At 45.4% G+C, this 19920-nt stretch overlaps 3 protein-coding genes across 3 annotated transcripts; 1 reads left to right on the top strand and 2 right to left on the bottom strand.

The window, feature by feature from the left end:
- Positions 1–381: 381 nt before the first annotated feature.
- On the bottom strand, positions 382–3801 carry kctd9b (potassium channel tetramerization domain containing 9b). Its single transcript, XM_030769276.1, has 12 exons — positions 3754–3801; positions 3489–3610; positions 3207–3250; positions 3006–3105; positions 2778–2833; positions 2496–2624; positions 2322–2389; positions 2018–2113; positions 1243–1392; positions 1018–1123; positions 789–922; positions 382–688 (listed from the first exon to the last, which is right to left on the bottom strand). The coding sequence occupies exons 1-12, from the start codon at positions 3799–3801 to the stop codon at positions 572–574; spliced, it is 1170 nt and encodes a 389-aa protein (XP_030625136.1). The 3' UTR covers positions 382–571.
- Positions 3802–5611: 1810 nt separating this feature from the next.
- Positions 5612–10870, bottom strand: actr1b (actin related protein 1B). The gene is made up of 11 exons (XM_030769275.1): positions 10712–10870; positions 9361–9425; positions 9172–9247; positions 8913–9038; positions 8619–8743; positions 8310–8526; positions 8062–8154; positions 7801–7975; positions 7621–7682; positions 7264–7304; positions 5612–6829 (listed from the first exon to the last, which is right to left on the bottom strand). Exons 1-11 carry the CDS (start codon positions 10757–10759, stop codon positions 6727–6729), a joined length of 1131 nt encoding a protein of 376 aa, XP_030625135.1. The 5' UTR covers positions 10760–10870; the 3' UTR covers positions 5612–6726.
- Positions 10871–11776: 906 nt separating this feature from the next.
- marchf5l (membrane-associated ring finger (C3HC4) 5, like) lies at positions 11777–16375 on the top strand. Its single transcript, XM_030768502.1, has 7 exons — positions 11777–11894; positions 12461–12549; positions 12882–13084; positions 13392–13522; positions 14247–14409; positions 14638–14801; positions 15971–16375. The coding sequence occupies exons 2-7, from the start codon at positions 12521–12523 to the stop codon at positions 16130–16132; spliced, it is 852 nt and encodes a 283-aa protein (XP_030624362.1). The 5' UTR covers positions 11777–11894; positions 12461–12520; the 3' UTR covers positions 16133–16375.
- Positions 16376–19920: the final 3545 nt, after the last annotated feature.

The raw sequence follows: 19920 nt of genomic DNA, 5'->3' as shown, positions 1-19920 counted from the left end.
AGTCCAGCAGTGAAACTGTTCTCTTCCTCCCACAGGCACAGACTCCAGCACAAGGTACGGCCGAGTCAGACGAGTACAGGCACACACGATGATGATGATGATGAAGAAGAATACAGTCACACAGGATGAAGAAAACAGTATTTACAGACGTCAACTGATCCGTCTACTGTATTGCACTTCAGAATTTCCCAATATCTCGCTGACCAAAGCAGACACATGAAGGCGTCTCATCACCACACACATCTACATGTTTGAGTAAAACAATTAAACCTGAAATCCAAATAAAAAAAACGAAAAAAAAAAAAAACTCTTCACATTACGATTTCCTGTAGTCAAGGTGATGAGATTATTTTAGATGTCCAGTGTCAGACTGTTGACATGTTCACGGGGTGTGAGAGGAGTGTGTGTTTGGTCAGGGCCTAATCCCTGATGGTTGTCAGGGCTCAGCTACAGGAGGCTGTTCCCACTGGAAGAACGAGCAGCTCAATGTCTCCATGCAACAGCACTGTAAGGACAGAACACAACACACAGGCGGGTGCACACACGGGCTGTGGACAGCCAGCAGGGGGCGCTATCTGACACTCTGAGACATGTGAAGAGGCGTCAGCATCTCCTCAAATATGGCTCCTTTCACGTTGGAACCTCGCAGGTTTGCCTCCTGCAGGTCACACCCAGACAGGTCACAGTTCTGTTCAGTGAGGATTAAAAAGAGAGAGGGTCGTGAGAGAACAGCTAACACACAGGACGTCTGGTTTTGCCGTGACTGAACTATCAGAGAGGTCTCTCACCTCCAGGTCGGTCCCGGCCAGAGTGGCCCCGCGCAGGTTACAGTTCTTCAGCTTGGCGTTCTTCAGTGTGGCCACGCGCAGGTTAATGCCCGTCATCTGACTGCCCTCCATGTCCACCCCCTTCAGATTGGCCCCTGTCCCCACCCCCCACAAACACAGCTCATCATTAGTCGCCACCCCCCCCCGAGCCCAGGTCGGCTGCCACCAAACCCTACAGAGCGCTCTTTACCTTCCAAATTAGCCTTTAGTCCCGCTGGATCCTCAAAGTTACACCCCCTCAGAGATGCTCCCTCTGCATTAGTGCAAAGCATCTTCACACCTTGCAAATTAGCGCCCTAAAAATGGATACACAGGTTTGACAACTTGGCCTCAAACACAGTGAGGAACGACTGAATGTGTGTAACCATGGGCCGCGGCTGCCCTCTGACCACGACCAGACGGGCTGCGGACTCACGTCCAGGTTGGAGTTGGACAGATCGGCGCGCTCCAGGCTGCTGCCGCACAGGTTGGCGTGCGTGAGGTTACATCGGCTGAGGTTGGCCATTTTGAAGTTGATGTAACGCAGGTCTAGACGAGAGAGATCCGCACCGCTGAAATTCAGGCCCTGTCCACAAGCGCACAGTGAACACACATGACCTGTCTGCTCTTACTCAGGCAGGTGTTTGCCAACCAGTTCACTACATGTCATCACTACATTCACCAGGCTTCATTAGGCACAAGAGCACTGTTATGAAACACAGTAGAGGAGCACTGTTATGGGATACAATAGAAGAGTGCTGTTATGGGATACAACAGAAGAGTAGTATTATGGGATACAATAGAAGAGTAACATTATGGGATACAATAGAAGAGTACTGTTATGGGATACAATAGAAGAGTAGTATTATGGGATACAATAGAAGAGTAATATTATGGGATACAATAGAAGAGTACTGTTATGGGATACAATAGAAGAGTAGTATTATGGGATACAATAGAAGAGTAGTATTATGGGATACAATAGAAGAGTGCTGTTATGGGATACAATAGAAGAGTAATATTATGGGATACAACAGATGAGTAGTATTATGGGATACAACAGAAGAGTAGTATTATGGGATACAATAGAAGAGTAGTATTATGGGATACAACAGAAGAGTAGTATTATGGGATACAATAGAAGAGTAGTATTATGGGATACAATAGAAGAGTAGTATTATGGGGCGCATTAGAAGAATGAAGAGCCTGACCTGACAGCGTAGCTCTGATTTTGTGGGCGTGGCAAGCAGGAAACGAACAAACTCTTTACGGGAGATGGGAGAGTGGTCATCGGGCGGCTGGGAATTCTAAATAAATAAATAAATAAAAATTAGAAAAAGAAAGGAAATGTTGTTAAAAAAATCTAAAGGCAAAAAACCCCCTCCAAATGTACTCTCGCTGTACAAAACTGTACAAGGAAACAAAACATGTTCATTGAAATTGAGAAAAGGAAACGTGTTTCGTGTTTCTGTTGTATTTAAACTGAAAGTGAACGTAAAACGGTTTTCTGCTTGCCTTGATTAAACCGTCCAGCTGCTCGGCCAGGCGTTCTATCCCAAAAAAACGAGCCTCTTCTAAAATCCCTGTCGGAGGAACAGACCTGTTTTAACCAGCGTGAGGAAGGCGTGTCCAGGTTTGTCACAGTCTGAAGGTGCGTGTGGTGCTGTAAACGGGACAGGACATGCTCACCCAGCAGATTAATGCCATCGTTGATGATCAGCTGACCGTGTCTCAGGTAGTTTAAGATGGGCTCAAAGTAGTCAGGGCTGCGGTCAATCAGGTAGGCGCCGTGCTCATCCTGCGTGTTTCCCCACACATCTGCTTTACAGGCAGAACAGGACACACAAAGTCTACGTCAGACCGGTGAAACTGACCAGCGATGGTCAATAAACCATAAAAAACAGAACTGGGTATCTCCACTGATGACTGGAGACAGCCTGTCCCCTGCCGTGGAGACGAGAGAAATCTTACCTTTATCTCTGAACATGTGGGCTAGCATGCTCTCGGGCTCCTTCACCAGTGTGCTCCTGACAAAACAAAGACGCTTAAGAGAGTCGCAACAGACGACTTGAAAATTATAGTAAGGATGCAAGTTAAAGGACTGAAGACTCCATGAATACAGGATTAGTTTGGGGGGGAACGGTCTCGTGGTGCAGTATACACTATGGACTCGCAGATGTTGTCATACTTGACCGTTACCTAGTGGTGGTAAAACAACGACCTCCTACGTTCAGCGTCAACCAGTCAGTGTGAGCTCGCGAACGGACTTCTCTTTGGTGTTCAGAATCTTCCACCGGATCTGTCAGACAGAGAGTCGACGGACGTTTACTTTAGTAGCGTGATAAGCGACATTCAGTTAGAAATTTAAACGTACGTTATCAAACACAGGTACTATCTCACCTACAAACGAGTCTCCCTCAGAGACATACAGGACGTCATCATCCCTGAAGCAGGAACAGAGCATGTAATGGTATTGTGCATTTTCAACGAAACAAAACACCAACGGCTATCCGAATAACTCTGCTAAGCCATAGCTACCACGGACCGTCTGTAACCTACAACGCTTATCCATTTTTGATAACATCATCTTGTCACACGTTCACAAAGTTTACATACTGTATCAGCGTCGCACGCGTTAAGATAAGATGGAGACGATGTGCTTAATGGGATCATTGATCTTACCTTATGAGTGCTATATCGTCAATAAGGCCTCCTTTCCCATTGTAAATGTTAGAGGCTTTGATTCCCAGCTTACTGCTTGCGACAGACAATAGGTCGACCAAACTTCCGTACACTGCCACAACCTGTGAGCAGAGACATGACTTATCTGAGGATAAATATAGGCTAAATGATATGCAGTTCCTCGACACACTGGCCAGTCGGCTGGCCAGCAACTGTTAGAGGAGTAACAGTGTATCTGAAAACACATTTACACCCATAAACACACCTTGCCATTTGTGGACGTGCCATTAACAAAGAGTGTAACCCTTCTCATCTCTGACCGAAATCCTCTCCTTTCAATGGTTAATGGCGGCAAAACGAAGACAGCTAACACGTTAAAGGATAAAACGTGCAGACGAATGTTCGTTACCTAGTAGTATGTCACAAATGGACAGTAATACATACTGTTATAAGCGCTAAATGCTACTAGCATTGCTACAAACAAGAGGAAGTTTAAAACATGCAAGAATGGTATTTTCCTCTAGCCAATCAGTGAGCCACAAACGAAGGACTAGTTCACGAGCGCCACCTGCGCATTGCGTAGACAAAGATACCCCGTTGGCTAACAAGCTCTTGTCCAGTTTCTTTCTCTTACATCTTGTTAAATTGCCATTTTTTTTTATCGTGAAAATGGTATGCGGTTAATCCAGATGTCATCCCCAGATATCTGGCTTTTCAGAAATGCCATTCTATTGTTCATTTCATGAACAAAAATATACGAACCTGGAAATTAAGCACATACATTAACGTTCATTATTATTTACATCGTCCCAACACCTTCACGCCTAGACCTGGATATCACTGCTAGATCGCGGGGGGGCGGGGGGGGGGGGAATTCCAGAAAGCAGGTTTAGTGAAAACGCAGACTTAGTTAACTCAGAGTAAGTAGTAAACCACCTAATAGAAGAGCCCTATGGCTTCATTCGCCAAGCAAAACAAAACCATAGGTCTCTTCTATTATGAGCTTTACTACTTGTTCTGAGTTAACGAACTTGTCACTAAACCCGCTTTCTGAAATACCCCCCAGGTTTGCTTTTATTGTAAATATGCATCTAAGTTTTGAGGATTGTGTTCTTGTGGGTTTTCACTTTCCCAGTGGTTTCAACTGTCTAAATACACTGGTCATAGTTTTTTCCCTTTCTTTTTTTTGATATAACTATATTCTCATGGCTTCCTTTAAAGCTTGTGTCTGGGTTTGACCTGAAAACAGGGGACTGGTTGACATTTTAATTCATTCTTTACATTCATCACGGTGAAGGCTCTGCTGACATAGCCACACTGAATATGAATATGAACATGAACATGACGTGGCAGGATTTGTTGCTCATTTGTGAGGAACAATAGTAATTAGGCATCTGCAGTCAGACACAGAATGAGGAATTGTGTTATAATCCAACAAAATCCAAGACAGGAATGCCCCCGCCCGCCAACACACACACACCCTTTTTCTCGCTCAGGTAGTCAAACCAAAGGCCTGACCAAAAAGCAAGACCATTTGCGTTCTTTATTAAATTAATGTCCACAAGTAATAAACCAGCCCTGTCATTTGATTAGTTGCCAAAATGATGTGAAAAACATATTCCAGACTGCAGTTATTAATTTATTTATTTTTACTGAATTTACAAAACAAAAAAGTAAAAGCAACAGTTGAAGAAACAGTATTGTACATTTTAGAACTTTTTGTCTTTTTTTTTTTTTTGTTTTGTTTTGTTTTGAATTTTGAATAACAATCCACTGTACACAAGGCTGATGATTTTTCTCTTTTAAAAAAACGACCAAGCATTCGACAGTCCAATGCAGACACTGGAGTAAGGCGAATCTCAGTACAGATGACATGGATTTGGACACAACCTGCTCCCCGCGGGAGAGCACCCCTGTCTCTCACCAAACACAAAAGATCGGAATCACGTCGGCCTCCCACAATCTCATCTTTCCACACGCCTCTCGGGAGCATCCATTTTCTTTTTTCTTTTTTTTTTTCTCAACAATCATCGACAGTACTCTCTACCTTTACCATTTCATGCATTTTTGTTCTAATGAAGGGGAGAAAACTCTGAATCAGAAGTTGATGCTACGAGAGTGAGTCTTGTTGGGCAGAATATCTGTATTTTTCTTTTGGAACACACACATGACAGGTCCCAAACAGAACAACATTTCAAACATTTTCGTTCAAGCACAGATGGCATCAGCTCAGCAACACCAACACACAACAGTTTAAGAATACTGCAAACATATCGCAAATAGGAACTGCAGAAGATCCTCTCATATTTCAAATCACTTCTCAGACCGCATTTTTCAGAGGTGTCAAACAAAAGAAAATCCTGAGGGGAGGGGGGGGGCAGTATTGACATTGGCATTTTTACTAATGGTTTCTACAGGACATGTGCATGCTATGAAGAATACTTCTTCAAGCGGCTATTGGCTACACATTATCTCTGCTCAGCGTCTGTGATTTAGTTCCTTTAAACTAGAGTGGTTTCAGCCTTGACAACTTCGACAAGGACATAGACAATAAATTAACTAGTGTCCACTATGGCAAACTGTAGTGGTGAAATATGTTCCCCTATTGTACATCTCCTTACTGCCCCTCCCAGCATCATAACCATGTCAAAGAGATGAAAAACAAACAAACAAACAAATAAAAATACTACTGTGTGCTCCAGTCTAAACATCCACACCATGTCATCTATTACAGATGACTTAACACAGGAGAAAACAACAACAAAAAAAAACAAACATTGTCTTCAATTTGGAATGAAATTCTAATGACTGTGTAACACATTAACCTTCATGTTCATTAGAATACATGATATGACAGTATCACACAGGCCTGGGTACAGAGTGTAATAAATATTTAAGCGTCGAATATTAGCATCGCCTTCAGGAAAAGAGACAACAGTGCTGACAGTATTGACTGCTGCTCTTGAAAAGCCTTTTGTCTGTGTTTGATGGGCGCAGATGGGTGCAGACCTGTTGGAGAACGCCTGCCTAAACCCCAGTCCAGTCCCGGGCAGGTCACCTGATGAGGGGAGGGCAACACAAGGCATGCCAAGCTGCAGATTGGGGAGAAGTCCTGGGAAACTCCCTGCTAGGGAGGACAAGGGGGAGGGAGGAGAAGGGAGGCCAAGCTAGGGGGGGGGCAGAGAGGTGAAACCAAAAGAATGAGGGGAGGCGGGGGCTTTGCTGCGCTGATCTCCCGTTAAAACGTCTTCCGGTGGATGGCACGGGCGCGGTCCTCCTCGTACTCCTTCTTCGAGACCCACATCTTCTTAAAGGTGTCGAGCGAGGCCAGGATACTTCCCCTGAGAGCAGAACACGGCGAGAGCAACGAAAACAGACACGATAAAAAAAACCTCTGCCATCAATCAACACGGGTGGAGAACTCCTTTCCACAGGTCAGCCTGACACAGGCTGCACACAGTAAGCACCTGCTCACGTTACATGTTCTCTAAAATCCTCAAAGTTCATCAAGCAAAAGGATTTCAGCATCCTGCACCACTGAAAATCACTAACTGCCAAACAATGAATGTGTAAAATGATACGATCAGGTATATATGCATATTTTATATATTGTATATGTATATGTATACATAATATAAATGTATGTATCTTTTCATCCCTCCCTGTCATCCTTCTCATCATCATCCGTCTCATGTTGTATATACTCATGACACATCTGCTACAGAATCTCTCTGCTCCATGCCATGAGATTGTGAACTTTAACAGGAATTCTTACCCGATCCATGTAGAGTACAGTCTCTCCTGTGGTGCTGAGATCTGGAGCACAAACCAGAGGACACATTAAGATCCAAATCAGACCTCTGAACAAACTGGCCTTCTCACAAACACACACAGTTTTCAGGCTGAAACAAGGCCAGGGATCAGAACACAGCCTCCCTGGGCCTTTCCCTCATTACCAATCACATCAAACTGGCTTTTCAGCACTCAGCACTTCAGCACAGCTTTCAGTACCTTCTTTCCATTCACACTACCTGTTCCTCCTCAAACTGTTGAGAGTGTGCTCTTTTGATACTGAAGACAGAATAGTTAGCAAACCGAACATCTGCCACTCCAGGTATGAACACTACTTTACCTTAATTTTAACATCTTTGGGTGCAAGTTTCTTCACCTCACTTAACAACCGATCTCCGAAACCTGTAAGAGTCAGAAGGCTTTGTCAGCGAACTCAGTCACAAAGGCTTTGTCAATGATTCTGTAAACAAAACAAGCTTCATCTGCATGTCCAGACCATGGATGGAATGACCCACATTACCTTTGAGAAGTGTGGAGCCACCAGAGAGCACAATGTTGGAGAAGAGGGTGCGCCGCAGGTCCATGTCTGACTTCTGAATGGCAAAAGCCAAGACCTCATGAATTCCCTCGCTCTCATCTCCAATTAGATCTGGGCGGAACAAAAGCTCAGGGGCCCGGAACCGGGCAGGTCCGATCTGGAAGCAAATGTGGTTAAGATTTTTCAAGGGTTTTAACGTTTACGTAGAAGATGCTGACGCAGTGATGTGACTGCGTGTCTTACGTCTACAGTGCTTCCGTCAGGCAGAGTATACTGCGCTTTCTCAGTCTCAAGGGTCTCGTCCTTCTGAGGGTTGAGAGAGAGGTAGCAGGCCCTCTGAAAAAACACCCCAAAAACAATTACAAACCATGGTGTTTGTGCTCCTGTAACACAGAGAACAACTGGACAGCCCCACGTTCATGGAGATCTCTCTCTCAGCCTTGAGGACCAGTGAGGTTACATGGGTAAAGGGAGCCCAAAAGGGTTCATACCTCTTTGATAGTGCGGACCACCTCAAACTCCGCTGAGGTGTGGAAGTCGTAGCCCTCCTTACGCAGGAGCAGACGCAGGTAGCGGGAGACGTCGCGGCCCGCGATGTCAACGCGCATGATGGAGTGGGGGATGGCGAAGCCCTCGTAGATTGGCACGGCGTGTGTGACCCCGTCACCTGCGTCCAGCACCACGCCCGTCGTTCGGCCGGTGGCGTACCTGAGGCAGTGACACCAACAAATGGTTCAAACGCGGGAAAGTGGCCCCCCGTGCTAACACACGCAGCGCTCGGACCAGGTGTGTGTACTCACAGACTGAGCACCGCCTGCATGGAGATGAAGAGAGCAGGCACGTTGAACGTCTCGAAGAAGACCTCAGCCGCCCGCTCGCGGTTTTTACTGGGGTTGAGTGGAGCTTCAGTCAGAAGTACAGGGTGCTGAGGGGAACAGGATGTGAAAAAGAACATGATTAAAAGACTTTGTCTACGAGGAGTTAAAACAATCCTGAATCAACAGGAGGGAGCTCTCAGCACAGTTCTCCTGCTCTCAGACAGAGCACCGAGAAGATACGAAGCCTGCTGGAAAACACTGGGGTCGGATCCTCACCTCCTCAGAGAAAGTCTGCAGCTGCTCCTTCGAGTACACGTACTGCCAGATCCGCTCCATGTCGTTCCAGTCCTTCACAATGCCATGCTCCATCGGGTAACGTACCGACAGCAGGCCGCGATGCTCCTGTAACCCAGAGAAAGACCGGGATACCAAACCAAAGTCAGAATGAGATCAGAGGAAAGAGGAGCAGACTTCAAAAGAGTTTGTGACGTGAGAGGAAAGGGGAAAAAAAGGGAAAATACGGTAAAAACTGAACCTCAGCTTTAGGTCCGATGAAAATATCCCCCTCAAGGGCTCCTGCCATCACGCGCACGTGTTTGGGCCGTCCGACACTGCGATAAAGCACAACATCAAAACAAAGCGTCAGAATTACATCCTTCACACAGTGGTCTCCACACAGATACAGACTGTTTCCACTAAAGACGAGGTGTTGATGAAAGCTTACTAGTTTGGGAAACAGTATTTGGGAATCTGGTCTCCAGCAAAGCCAGCTTTCACGACACCAGAGCCCTGAAGAAAGAAGAAGAGGAGTTAAAGGACTGAGAAAACACATAGTAAGAATACACCCCCAAGATTGCATCGCTAGTCATAAAAATGATCAGAAAACACTGAAACCAAAGGCACACACAGATTCAGTGGGAGCATCATTCCTATTGCCGTTAGAAGTCCTCTTGTTCATATCCTAGTCATGGGACAGAGCCTGAGGGAGGGGGGCGAACCCAAGCACATCGCTACAAACGCTACCGAGGATTTCACTGAGGAGGCAAAGATTTGGGACTAGGCCTAGTGTAAAATTAATTATTGAACGCAAACGGTTTACGCAATCATTTCCTTCTTGCCCGTTTCATGTTTTGACATATTCGATGTGTACTGATTGACGCCAGTCATATACAACCTACATTGTCACACAGTTTACAATAACAGAAACCTCAAAACAGTCATTATTTGATCGGCATTGATTTCATTAACATCGACGACTTGGCTAAATGCGCTCCATACACGACTGAAAACATGTATAGTCTACAAAAGAATAACATTTCCCATACGTTGGCGGTGCATATTCAGCAGGGAGCGTCAGTTTTAATAGTGAAGTTTGTCTAGACTACAAATTACCCACAAATGTTTGGTATAAAAATTAGCAAATAGACAAGCGTTTTTCAGCTAATCATCGCTCCAAGCACAGAAACTCGGTGACACTGACTGCTTTTTAATAAAGTAGAGCACAGTTCTGGTCGGTTAGCTAGGCGGGGTTCACAGCGAAGACCTGTGGCTAGCCAGCCATCTTAGCAACAATAACAGTCTATGATGGTCATAGCGAACGGCTAGGTGCCGACTGATTGTCAAATTAGACAACTGTCACTTGCTAAATAATAACTGACTGCTAGTAAGCATTGAGTGGAGAATTAACATTAATGTCCTTAAGAATCGGATCATAACATCACGTGTCCCATTATTGCATTACTAGGGTAGGCACTTGAGTTGTCATCTGAATCATCCTAGCTTGAAACTGACTAGCTGGCTACCGCTCTATTAACATTAGCTAGCAGGTAAATTCTTGGGCTGAAAAAAGTCGACGTTTGGGGCAGACAATTATTAACAGGTAGAACGTGCCGCATTATCATCAGCAAACAAGAAATCTGCATAATAATGTGCACTCAACAGCCAAAACGACACATCGTGCGATAAATCTTAACACAACAGGACATAGACCATTTAGCATGCTGATGCTAACAAGCTAACGCCGCTACACAATGCAATCAGCTAGCAAGGGTGTGGATGGGTGACATCATACTTACATTATCAATCACAACCGGCTGGTTAGCTATAATGTCATAAGATTCCATGATGAATCTGCTGTTTAGTATGTTTTTCAATCAAACCTCCTTTAAAATCCCAGGTTCTGAGTAGGTTTGCTCATATAAAAATAACCGTTCCTGCAGGTCTCCCTAGCTGCAAAAGCAGAGGATGTCTGCTGATGTGTCAACCTAACCGTGGGGCAGCATAACGTGCAGAAACGTACATTGATTGACATTTACCAGAGCCAATTGGCGTGCTTAGCAGTACATCAGAAGAGCCGCTGCATACCACCAACCAAGTATGTGCGCGGAAAAAAATACGGTGATATTTGCTGATTAGCCCATGATTAGAAAACATATGGATCATATCTATTAAGAGCAGTATCTTTATTGAGACACAATCGCTTATAGTGAATACTGCGAAATAAAAGATTTACGTCCTCTGTTGTTCCAAATGTTTTTATCCGCATTACCGAGGCGACAAATACAGTTTTGCAAATAACATTTCAGAGCTTTACTGCATAGACTCTCCATTTCAACATTTCTATTTTTATTCGTCATTTTTTTCTTCAGAAAACACACGAGCCCTCCCGACTCAAACATATGACTTTTCTTCCTTCTGCGGAAGCGATCTCCTTACAGTTGTCTATGACCATATTCATCAATGGAATTCAGCTTCACATAGCTTGGGCTGATTTGGTTCCCCTGTGTGAATGTGTGGAAATGCACCTGATACGTTTACCTCTCCTGAGTCAATACTCTGGACTTATAACGACTGTTGTGAAGTAATACATTCATTCATTTGCCAAGCACAGACACGTTAGCAAAGTAATTTGACCAAAAATTACAAAGGGTGTTTGAAGATGCCTGATGTAAATGCGTACAGTGTACTGGCACTGACATGGTTCATGAATAGTGAAATGAAGCATTGAACAACACTGCAGACCACAGGCCGTAATATCGCATAATTGTAATTCAACCTTTACTGGTAGACTTTTATTTTGAAATGTGCAACTAAATTCTTCACACGGAAATAAACTTGAATGTTTTCCTCCTCCGAATGACCTCAAGAGAAGATAGCCGCAAATTGCCGTAGTCAACCTGAAACCTTAGGTAGTTACAACCGTGTAGATGTACCGTGTGTGCCGGAATCCATCTCTTTAGGTAGCCTTTCGTTACGACGGTAAGGGCTTTTTTTTAAAGGACTATTTTCAGTGTCGCTGCGAGGTGGCGAGCTCCATTGCCTAGTTGGCTAATTAAGTTCAGCTAACTTGTTAGTTTCTGTGGTCAGTTCTTTACTAAAGTAAACTTGGCTAACTTGTTATTTATGGCGAACTCGGATATCTGCCATATCGTTAAAACTTGTAGTTTTCAGTTAATGGTGCGTCACTGAAAGCAACTAATTATTGTTCCCCTGACTTTAGTAATGTTAAGTGCTCAGTGATTTCTGTAGTCTTTATCTTGCTAAAACCGTATAGCAGCAAACTGCATCGCTTTCGTTTTGTAATCGATTTATTCGAACATTACATACTGTTCCTAGTTTAAGTGGTATACCCCTTATATGAAAAGGCGAATTCATTTTTAACGCTGGTAATACCTAAAGCACTTTAGCTCGACTTAATAACTTCCATCGGGAAAGCTACTCTGTTTACCTCGCTCAGTTGTCGAGTTTGGAAATCTGTATTAGACACTTGATTGATCCCGGAGGAAATTCACTGTCGTGTTTAAGAGCCAGGTTGTCCTTCACAGGTGTGCGAGGCCTCGCCCTGTACTGACCCATGCTTAAACTGGAATCTGACTTGACAAGAGATGGCCAGCACAGATGAGCCCCCCGAGAAGTAAGCCAGGTTCAACATTTCACCCAAGATGGTCTCACTTGGCCAGTTCCATATGCTTGACTGAGACCATTTCATGTTTTTGATTTTGGTTTGCTCAGACAAAAGTAAAAATAATTTGTCCTGATCAGGAGTAGCCAGAACCACAATGGCAGCGCTTTTTGTAAACTTTCTTTCGCTAAGTTGCTGATATAAGACCATGAATAATAATAAAAGTAACGCTAATTTGATTGAAACCAACATAAATTTGTCTTGTATCTCAGTATTGCCTGCATGTGTCTCTCACTGAGCACTGACTGACGTTTAACCGTACGTTGTGTTTCTGTCCGCCCCAGGCACTGCTGGGTGTGTTTTGCCACAGAGAGAGAGGATCGGGTGGCGGAGTGGGTGAGTCCGTGCAGATGTAAGGGTTGTACCAAGTGGATCCATCAGTCCTGTCTGCAGCGCTGGCTGGACGAGAAGCAGAAGGAAAGCAGCGCTGGGGCTGTGAGCTGTCCGCAGTGCGGCACTGAGTACAGGGTCGTCTTCCCCAAAATGGGTAAACCCATCATTCTCTCTGTGCTTCTGTCTGTATGTATGTTTTCCTCTGTGTGTCTCAGTATAGAGGCGACCTTCACTGTGCCCTGGAAAAAGACTTTGTGTCCCGCCAACTGCAGAGGTGATTGTGAGTGATGGTGAAGGTTTATGTGTGTGTGTGTGTGTGTGTGTGCGCGCAAATGTACGGGCATTGTTGTATGTTTGTATACATATACATATGTGTGTGTCTGTTGTATGGCGTTTATGGGCGTGCGCGCGTGCATGTGTGTGTGTGTGTGTGTGTGTGTGTGTGTGTGTCTGTGTTGCAGGCCCTCTGGTGTACTTCCTACAGCAGGTTGACAGAGTGCTGTCCAGGGTCAGTCCGTTTGCGGCGGCAGGTGTGGTGGTGGGCACCGTGTACTGGTCTGCAGTCACCTATGGAGCTGTCACTGTGATGCAGGTCTGTGAGAGACACTCAGTTCACACCCATAATTCATCACAAATGCTTTAACACCTTCCTACACTGAGACAGGCAGTCTGTTAAAGAGAGTGTTATCTGCTCATGCTGCCAGGACCTTTCAGTTTGAGTAGAATCAGGCTTAGGGTTAATTCTAAATGAAACTCAGAATTAATGAGTGAACTCAGATCTGTTAGAACTGACACTAGGCTTTAGGAAGTGCAGTTGGAACTGAATTGGAGTAAAGATAAACAGAGTTAAGTGAAATGTCACAACCAAGGGACTTGATCTCTGTCATCACTAAAGATAGAAAAGACGTTAAAATAAGCCCTGAAAAAGAGGCTGCCCAGCGGTGCCTGTTTGTTTTGGTGAAATGAGAGAGGATTTGGTGAAACCAGAAGCAGAGTTATTATAATGTGAATTTTATGTGAAATTATTAGTGGTAATAAAATCTTTATTCAATCGCTGCTACGTTTTCCTCTGTGTCTCTGTCATTTTTGCCTCAAAGACACAGTGAAAAAAAATGCCCTGTATTTCCACTAAAGACCTTTTTTTTTTCTTTCTTTCTTTTTTTCTTGCCTCTGCCTGCTACTCTGTGCTCCTTTGGTCATGCCTGCTTCTCTGTGCTCGGCTCGTCATGCCTGCTGCCCTGTGCTCCGCTGGTCATGCCTGCTGCCCTGTGCTCCGCTGGTCATGCCTGCTGCCCTGTGCTGTTGCCTTGTCTCAGGTGGTGGGCCATAAGAAGGGGCTGGATGTGATGGAGCGTGCAGATCCACTGTTTCTGCTCATGGGTCTGCCCACAATTCCAGTCATGCTGGTGTTGGGGAAGATGATTCGCTGGGAAGACTATGTGGTTCGACTGTGGCAGAGACACTCCGCCAAACTCCCAGGTCTGTGGCAGTGACTCTGTGTGTAAGGAACACAGGCTTTAGCTCTGACTCACCAGAATGTTAGCTGAAAACAGCATGCAGCATTTTGATTGGTCACTGCAGAGACGTCTGTAGATCGAGTGCTTAAGACTTGACCTGTTCAGGTTTCATTACAGAGTAACCACGGTTACAGTCGGCAGTAGATTTCATGCGTCGGTAAAGCAGGTTGCTCTCTGTTGCGGTGCCCAGGGATCAGCCGTCTGCCGCGTTTGCCCGCCGAGGGTCCGTACAGCGGCGACCATCTCTCCGTGTCGCGGACGCTGTGTGGGGCGCTGATTTTCCCGTCCGTCGCTAACCTGGTGGGCAGGCTACTGTTCCACAGAGTCAACTCCAACCTGCAGCGCACCATCCTGGTGAGTGTTAGGGTTACTGTGGTGGATGTTAGGGGCACAGTGGTGGGTGGAGAGGCACTGTGGTGAGTGTTAGGGGCACTGTGGTGGGTGTAGGGGCATTGTGGTGGGTGGAGGGGCACTGTGGTGAGTGTTAGGGGCACTGTGGTGGGTGTAGGGGCATTGTGGTGGGTGGAGGGGCACTGTGGTGAGTATTAGAGGCACTGTGGTGGGTGGAGGGGCATTGTGGTGAGTGTTAGGGTTATTGTGGTGGGGGTTAGGGGCATTGTGGTGAGTGTTAGGGTTATTGTGGTGGGGGTTAGGGGCATTGTGGTGAGTGTTAGGGTTATTGTGGTGGGGGTTAGGGGCATTGTGGTGAGTGTTAGGGTTATTGTGGTGGGGGTTAGGGGCATTGTGGTGAGTGTTAGGGTTATTGTGGTGGGGGTTAGGGGCATTGTGGTGAGTGTTAGGGTTATTGTGGTGGGTGTAGGGGCATTGTGGTGAGTGTTAGGGTTATTGTGGTGGGGGTTAGGGGCATTGTGGTGGGGGTTAGGGGCATTGTGGTGGGGGTTAGGGGCATTGTGGTGGGGGTTAGGGGCATTGTGGTGAGTGTTAGGGTTATTGTGGTGGGTGTTAGGGGCATTGTGGTGAGTGTTAGGGTTATTGTGGTGGGGGTTAGGGGCATTGTGGTGGGTGGAGGGGCATTGTGGTGGGTGTTAGGGGCATTGTGGTGAGTGTTAGGGTTATTGTGGTGGGTGTTAGGGGCATTGTGGTGGGTGTTAGGGGCATTGTGGTAGGTGTTAGGGTTATGGGGTGGATGTTAGGGGCAGTGTGGTGGGTGTTAGGGTTATTGTGGTGGGTGTTAGGGGCATTATGGTGAGTGGAAGGTTATTGTGGTGGGTGTTAGGGGCATTGTGGTGGGTGTAGGGGCATTGTGGTGAGTGTTAGGGTTATTGTGGTGGGTGTTAGGGTTATGGGGTGGGTGGTAGGGGCATTGTGGTAGGTGTTAGGGTTATGGGGTGGGTGTTAGGGGCATTGTGGTGGGGGTTAGGGGCATTGTGGTGGGTGTTAGGGTTATTGTGGTGGGTGGAGGGTTATTATGGTAGGTGCTGGGGTTATGGGGTGGGTGTTGGGGTTATTGTGGTGGGTGCCATGCGCGCTGTCTCAGAGCTAACAGGCCCGTGTCTCTGCAGGGTGGCATTGCCTTTGTGGTGATGAAGGGCATGCTGAAGGTCTATTTCAAACAGCAGCAGTACCTCATTAAGGTCAACAGACGTATCCTCAGCTACCCTGAGCACCAAGCCAGGGCCGAGCCGTCGCAGGAGAACGACCAGGAGGACAGTGGAAATGAGTGAAGAGGACCCCCACCCCCAACACAAACACACATACACACACACACAGCACAATGTCTCTCACCTACAAGTTCCCAGGAAAACAGATTACTGAAAATCAAACTGATAAATTATGTTATTTTAACTAACAATTACCATTGTAGAGATTGATTCTGATTGGTTGACTTTCTTTGGTTTGTACAGCCCTCCTTATGTAACTTAATTTCAACTGACTATAATAAAATCTGTGATAATTATACATTTGAACGTGAGTTGCATTTTTCTTTACTTGCAGTACAGAAATTGGAATCAGCACAAGTATGTTGTAATTAAGGTAGATGGAGGTGCCCTGTGTGTGAGATGTATTTTTTATTGAATTTTCAAAGTTAGATTTATTAAACAGCTCACTCTGAAGTCAGTGAGTGCAAAATCAACCACAGTAAATAAATGAGTCTATGATAGACCGTCTGACAGTCTCTGTTCAGTAATCCACCACTAGATGTCCCCGTTCGACAGTGTGCCAGTTCGGCGTATGTGTATGAGTTTCGCCTGGAGAAGGCAGTCAAGCCATGGTTCGTTAGAAACATACCGTTCACATGGAGTAGGGATATATGTGTGTTTCTATCCTTCGAATTCTTTGTGGGCAGTTATGAGCATTTTTAAAACAAAGAAAATTTCTTAGAGCTGTAACAAAAACTTTGAACTGTGCAAATTACTGGGTGCCATGGAAGAAAGGGACTGATTGACACACAATGTCCAGGAAGAACGAAGTGAAAAAGCTCTCAAGACAAGGGACAGACCTGCAAACTGTGACTGTTTTTAAGGTTTTCCCTTGTCTTACAGACTGTGGTTTTCCCTCTATGACAGACTGTGATTTAACATAACTGCCATGAATACTGGGCAAGTCATATCACGGTGCAGTGCAGACCAGTACTGTATAGGTTCAGGACCAGAAACCTGGCCCCAGTATCTGATCCTCTCTGTTTAACCGAGAGATTTCACTATAAACCTCCAGACGCACGACAGCAGGAGTCTGTTCCCGTGTTCCTGCATGGGTCTCTGTCCATCAGCCTGTAAACCTTGTCTGTGATTAATCAGTTAAGGACCATCGACTGGACCTTGCCAGACCTGCAGGGTGACATTAATGGACCGTCCCTTGGCAACCAGGGAAACGGGCATCTCCACTCCCCTGACCCATAAGGTTAAACAGTGGAGAGACAAAAGTGTCCTTTTTTTTGTGGGACTGATTATTGATTTTAATAATAGATTTTTCACATTCAGCTTAAATAGAGAGAATTCGTGTTAACGCCAAAAATTAATTTGACAGATAGAAAATAAATAACTTTTGCACCGATGCATTTATAGAGAAAGTGAAATTCGTGAAGGTAATTTCATTAAAAAGATAAGACAACTCCAAGCCTCACAGAGTCCACCCTGTTGTTACTCCAGTGAGCTATGGAACAAGACAACTCTCAACCTCACAGAGTTCACCCTGTTGTTACTCCAGTGAGCTATGGAACAAGACAAGTCTCAACCTCACAGAGTCCACCCTGTTGTTACTCCAGTGAGCTATGGAACAAGACAAGTCTCAACCTCACAGAGTCCACCCTGTTGTTACTCCAGTGAGCTATGGAACAAGACAAGTCTCAACCTCACAGAGTCCACCCTGTTGTTACTCCAGTGAGCTATGGAACAAGACAACTCTCAACCTCACAGAGTCCACCCTGTTGTTACTCCAGTGAGCTATGGAGAGGCTGCTCCAGACAGACTGAAAGCATCGCGTCCCATAAATAAGTCATTAGATTGGCATGTCTCTGATCTTTTTCTTTCTTTTTTTTTTGAGGGGGAAACAGAATGAATAATTCATCGCAGACTTGCAGATGGAGAATGAGAGAAAGTCAGATAAGCAGAAATGTGAGGACAAACAGAATGAACAAGATTCATTGATTGCGTACATGCGATTACGAGCGCTCCGGTGCTTATCGATGAGAAGGGAACGCGACTGACCAAAGTTAGAGTATGAACGCTTGCTGAACGCAAGCTGGAGTCCAGCTGTTGGGGTGGTGTTCCTTTTACAGATTGAAAGTCAAACAGTGTGCTCTGAGACGGGTCATTAGAATAAAATAATGAGATTTCTCCTCGCCTGTCGTTGACATCACATCGGGACATCAAATAACAGCACTGCCACAGCTGAACCCCCTCAAGGGACTGCAAAGAACAGCGCCAAGGTCTACAGTCGGGCGACTGGACCATCGTCATGTGTTCAATGTGTCAGGACATGTAATCCCTACAGCATTTTAATCATAGATTTTTAACCATCAATCAGCATGATTAGGTAAGATTTCACTTTTAAACAGCGATCAGCATGATTAGGTAAAGTTTCACTTTTAACCATCAGACCACAGCAGGGCTGCTGATTTAAAAAAAAAAAAAAGGAAAAAACGAGGTCGTCTTGGCAGAGTCAGCGGAAAGAGACTCAGAGCAAATCAATGATCAGATCTCTTTTGAAGTAGCTCCCCTTTCTGAACAACAGCCTCAAAGTGGATGTATTTAAATGCAGACCGTGTTGACACTGAGACAGTTTCCTGTGGTGAGAGAAGGCAGTGGATCTGAGCGGAGAAAATGATTCTTGTCGAGTTATTCCAGTGACTGAGACCCAGGGGATTTTCGATTCTCCTGACACTCTTGTTACCCTTGTCTAGAGCAAACAACAATGATTGCCCTCCGGGTCAGAGGTCGTGTATCTCTGGGTTGACCTTAGTGTTCAGTGCCTTGCTCAGGGTAACATCAACACTGAGGCATCGTGTCTGGGGTCCAAACCCACAACCCTGTGGTTACACTCACTGATTTGCCAATTCTTCTCCCTATACCAGTGGTAACAGTCTTAAATCCTCGAAAGGCCATTGTTTTCCAAGCGTCTGAGGGCCAATGGAGACAGAGATGCTCTGACAGAGGACATGATTCCCAGATTTTTCATTTGTCTCAAATGACGCGTAAAGCTGAGGGGCCACACGGCTGATTGGTTCACACTGATCCTGGGTAAACCCTGGCGACTCATCAGAGCAGATTGGTTCACACTGATCACACTGGATTACTCATCAAACTGGATTACTCCTCAAATATAGTTACAGAAATTCAGCTGCACAAACTGTATTAGTGGAGAACTGCATCAGAAATACTGAGAACTTAATGAACTTAAACTGTTACAGACACACGCAGTGAATGGTCCCATTACAGACACACACACAGTGAATGGTCCCATTACAGACACACACACAGTGAATGGTTCCATTACAGACACACACAGAGTGAATGGTCCCATTACAGACACACACAGTGAATGGTTCCATTACAGACACACACACAGTGAATGGTCCCATTACAGACACACACACTGAATGGTCCCATTACAGACACACACACAGTGAATGGTCCCATTACAGACACACACAGAGTGAATGGTCCCATTACAGACACACACAGAGTGAATGGTCCCATTACAGACACACACAGAGTGAATGGTCCCATTACAGACACACACAGAGTGAATGGTCCCATTACAGACACACGCAGTGAATGGTCCCATTACAGACACACACAGTGAATGGTCCCATTACAGACACACACACAGTGAATGGTCCCATTACAGACACACACACAGTGAATGGTCCCATTACAGACACACACACAGTGAATGGTCCCATTACAGACACACACAGAGTGAATGGTCCCATTACAGACACACGCAGTGAATGGTCCCATTACAGACACACACAGAGTGAATGGTCCCATTACAGACACACACAGTGAAT

The sequence above is a fragment of the Chanos chanos genome, chromosome 3 (assembly GCF_902362185.1).
Source record: "Chanos chanos chromosome 3, fChaCha1.1, whole genome shotgun sequence".
NCBI classification, from domain to species: Eukaryota; Metazoa; Chordata; class Actinopteri; order Gonorynchiformes; family Chanidae; genus Chanos; species Chanos chanos.
Note: the sequence above shows the minus strand (reverse complement) of the source record. Positions and strands in the feature narration are given on the sequence as shown.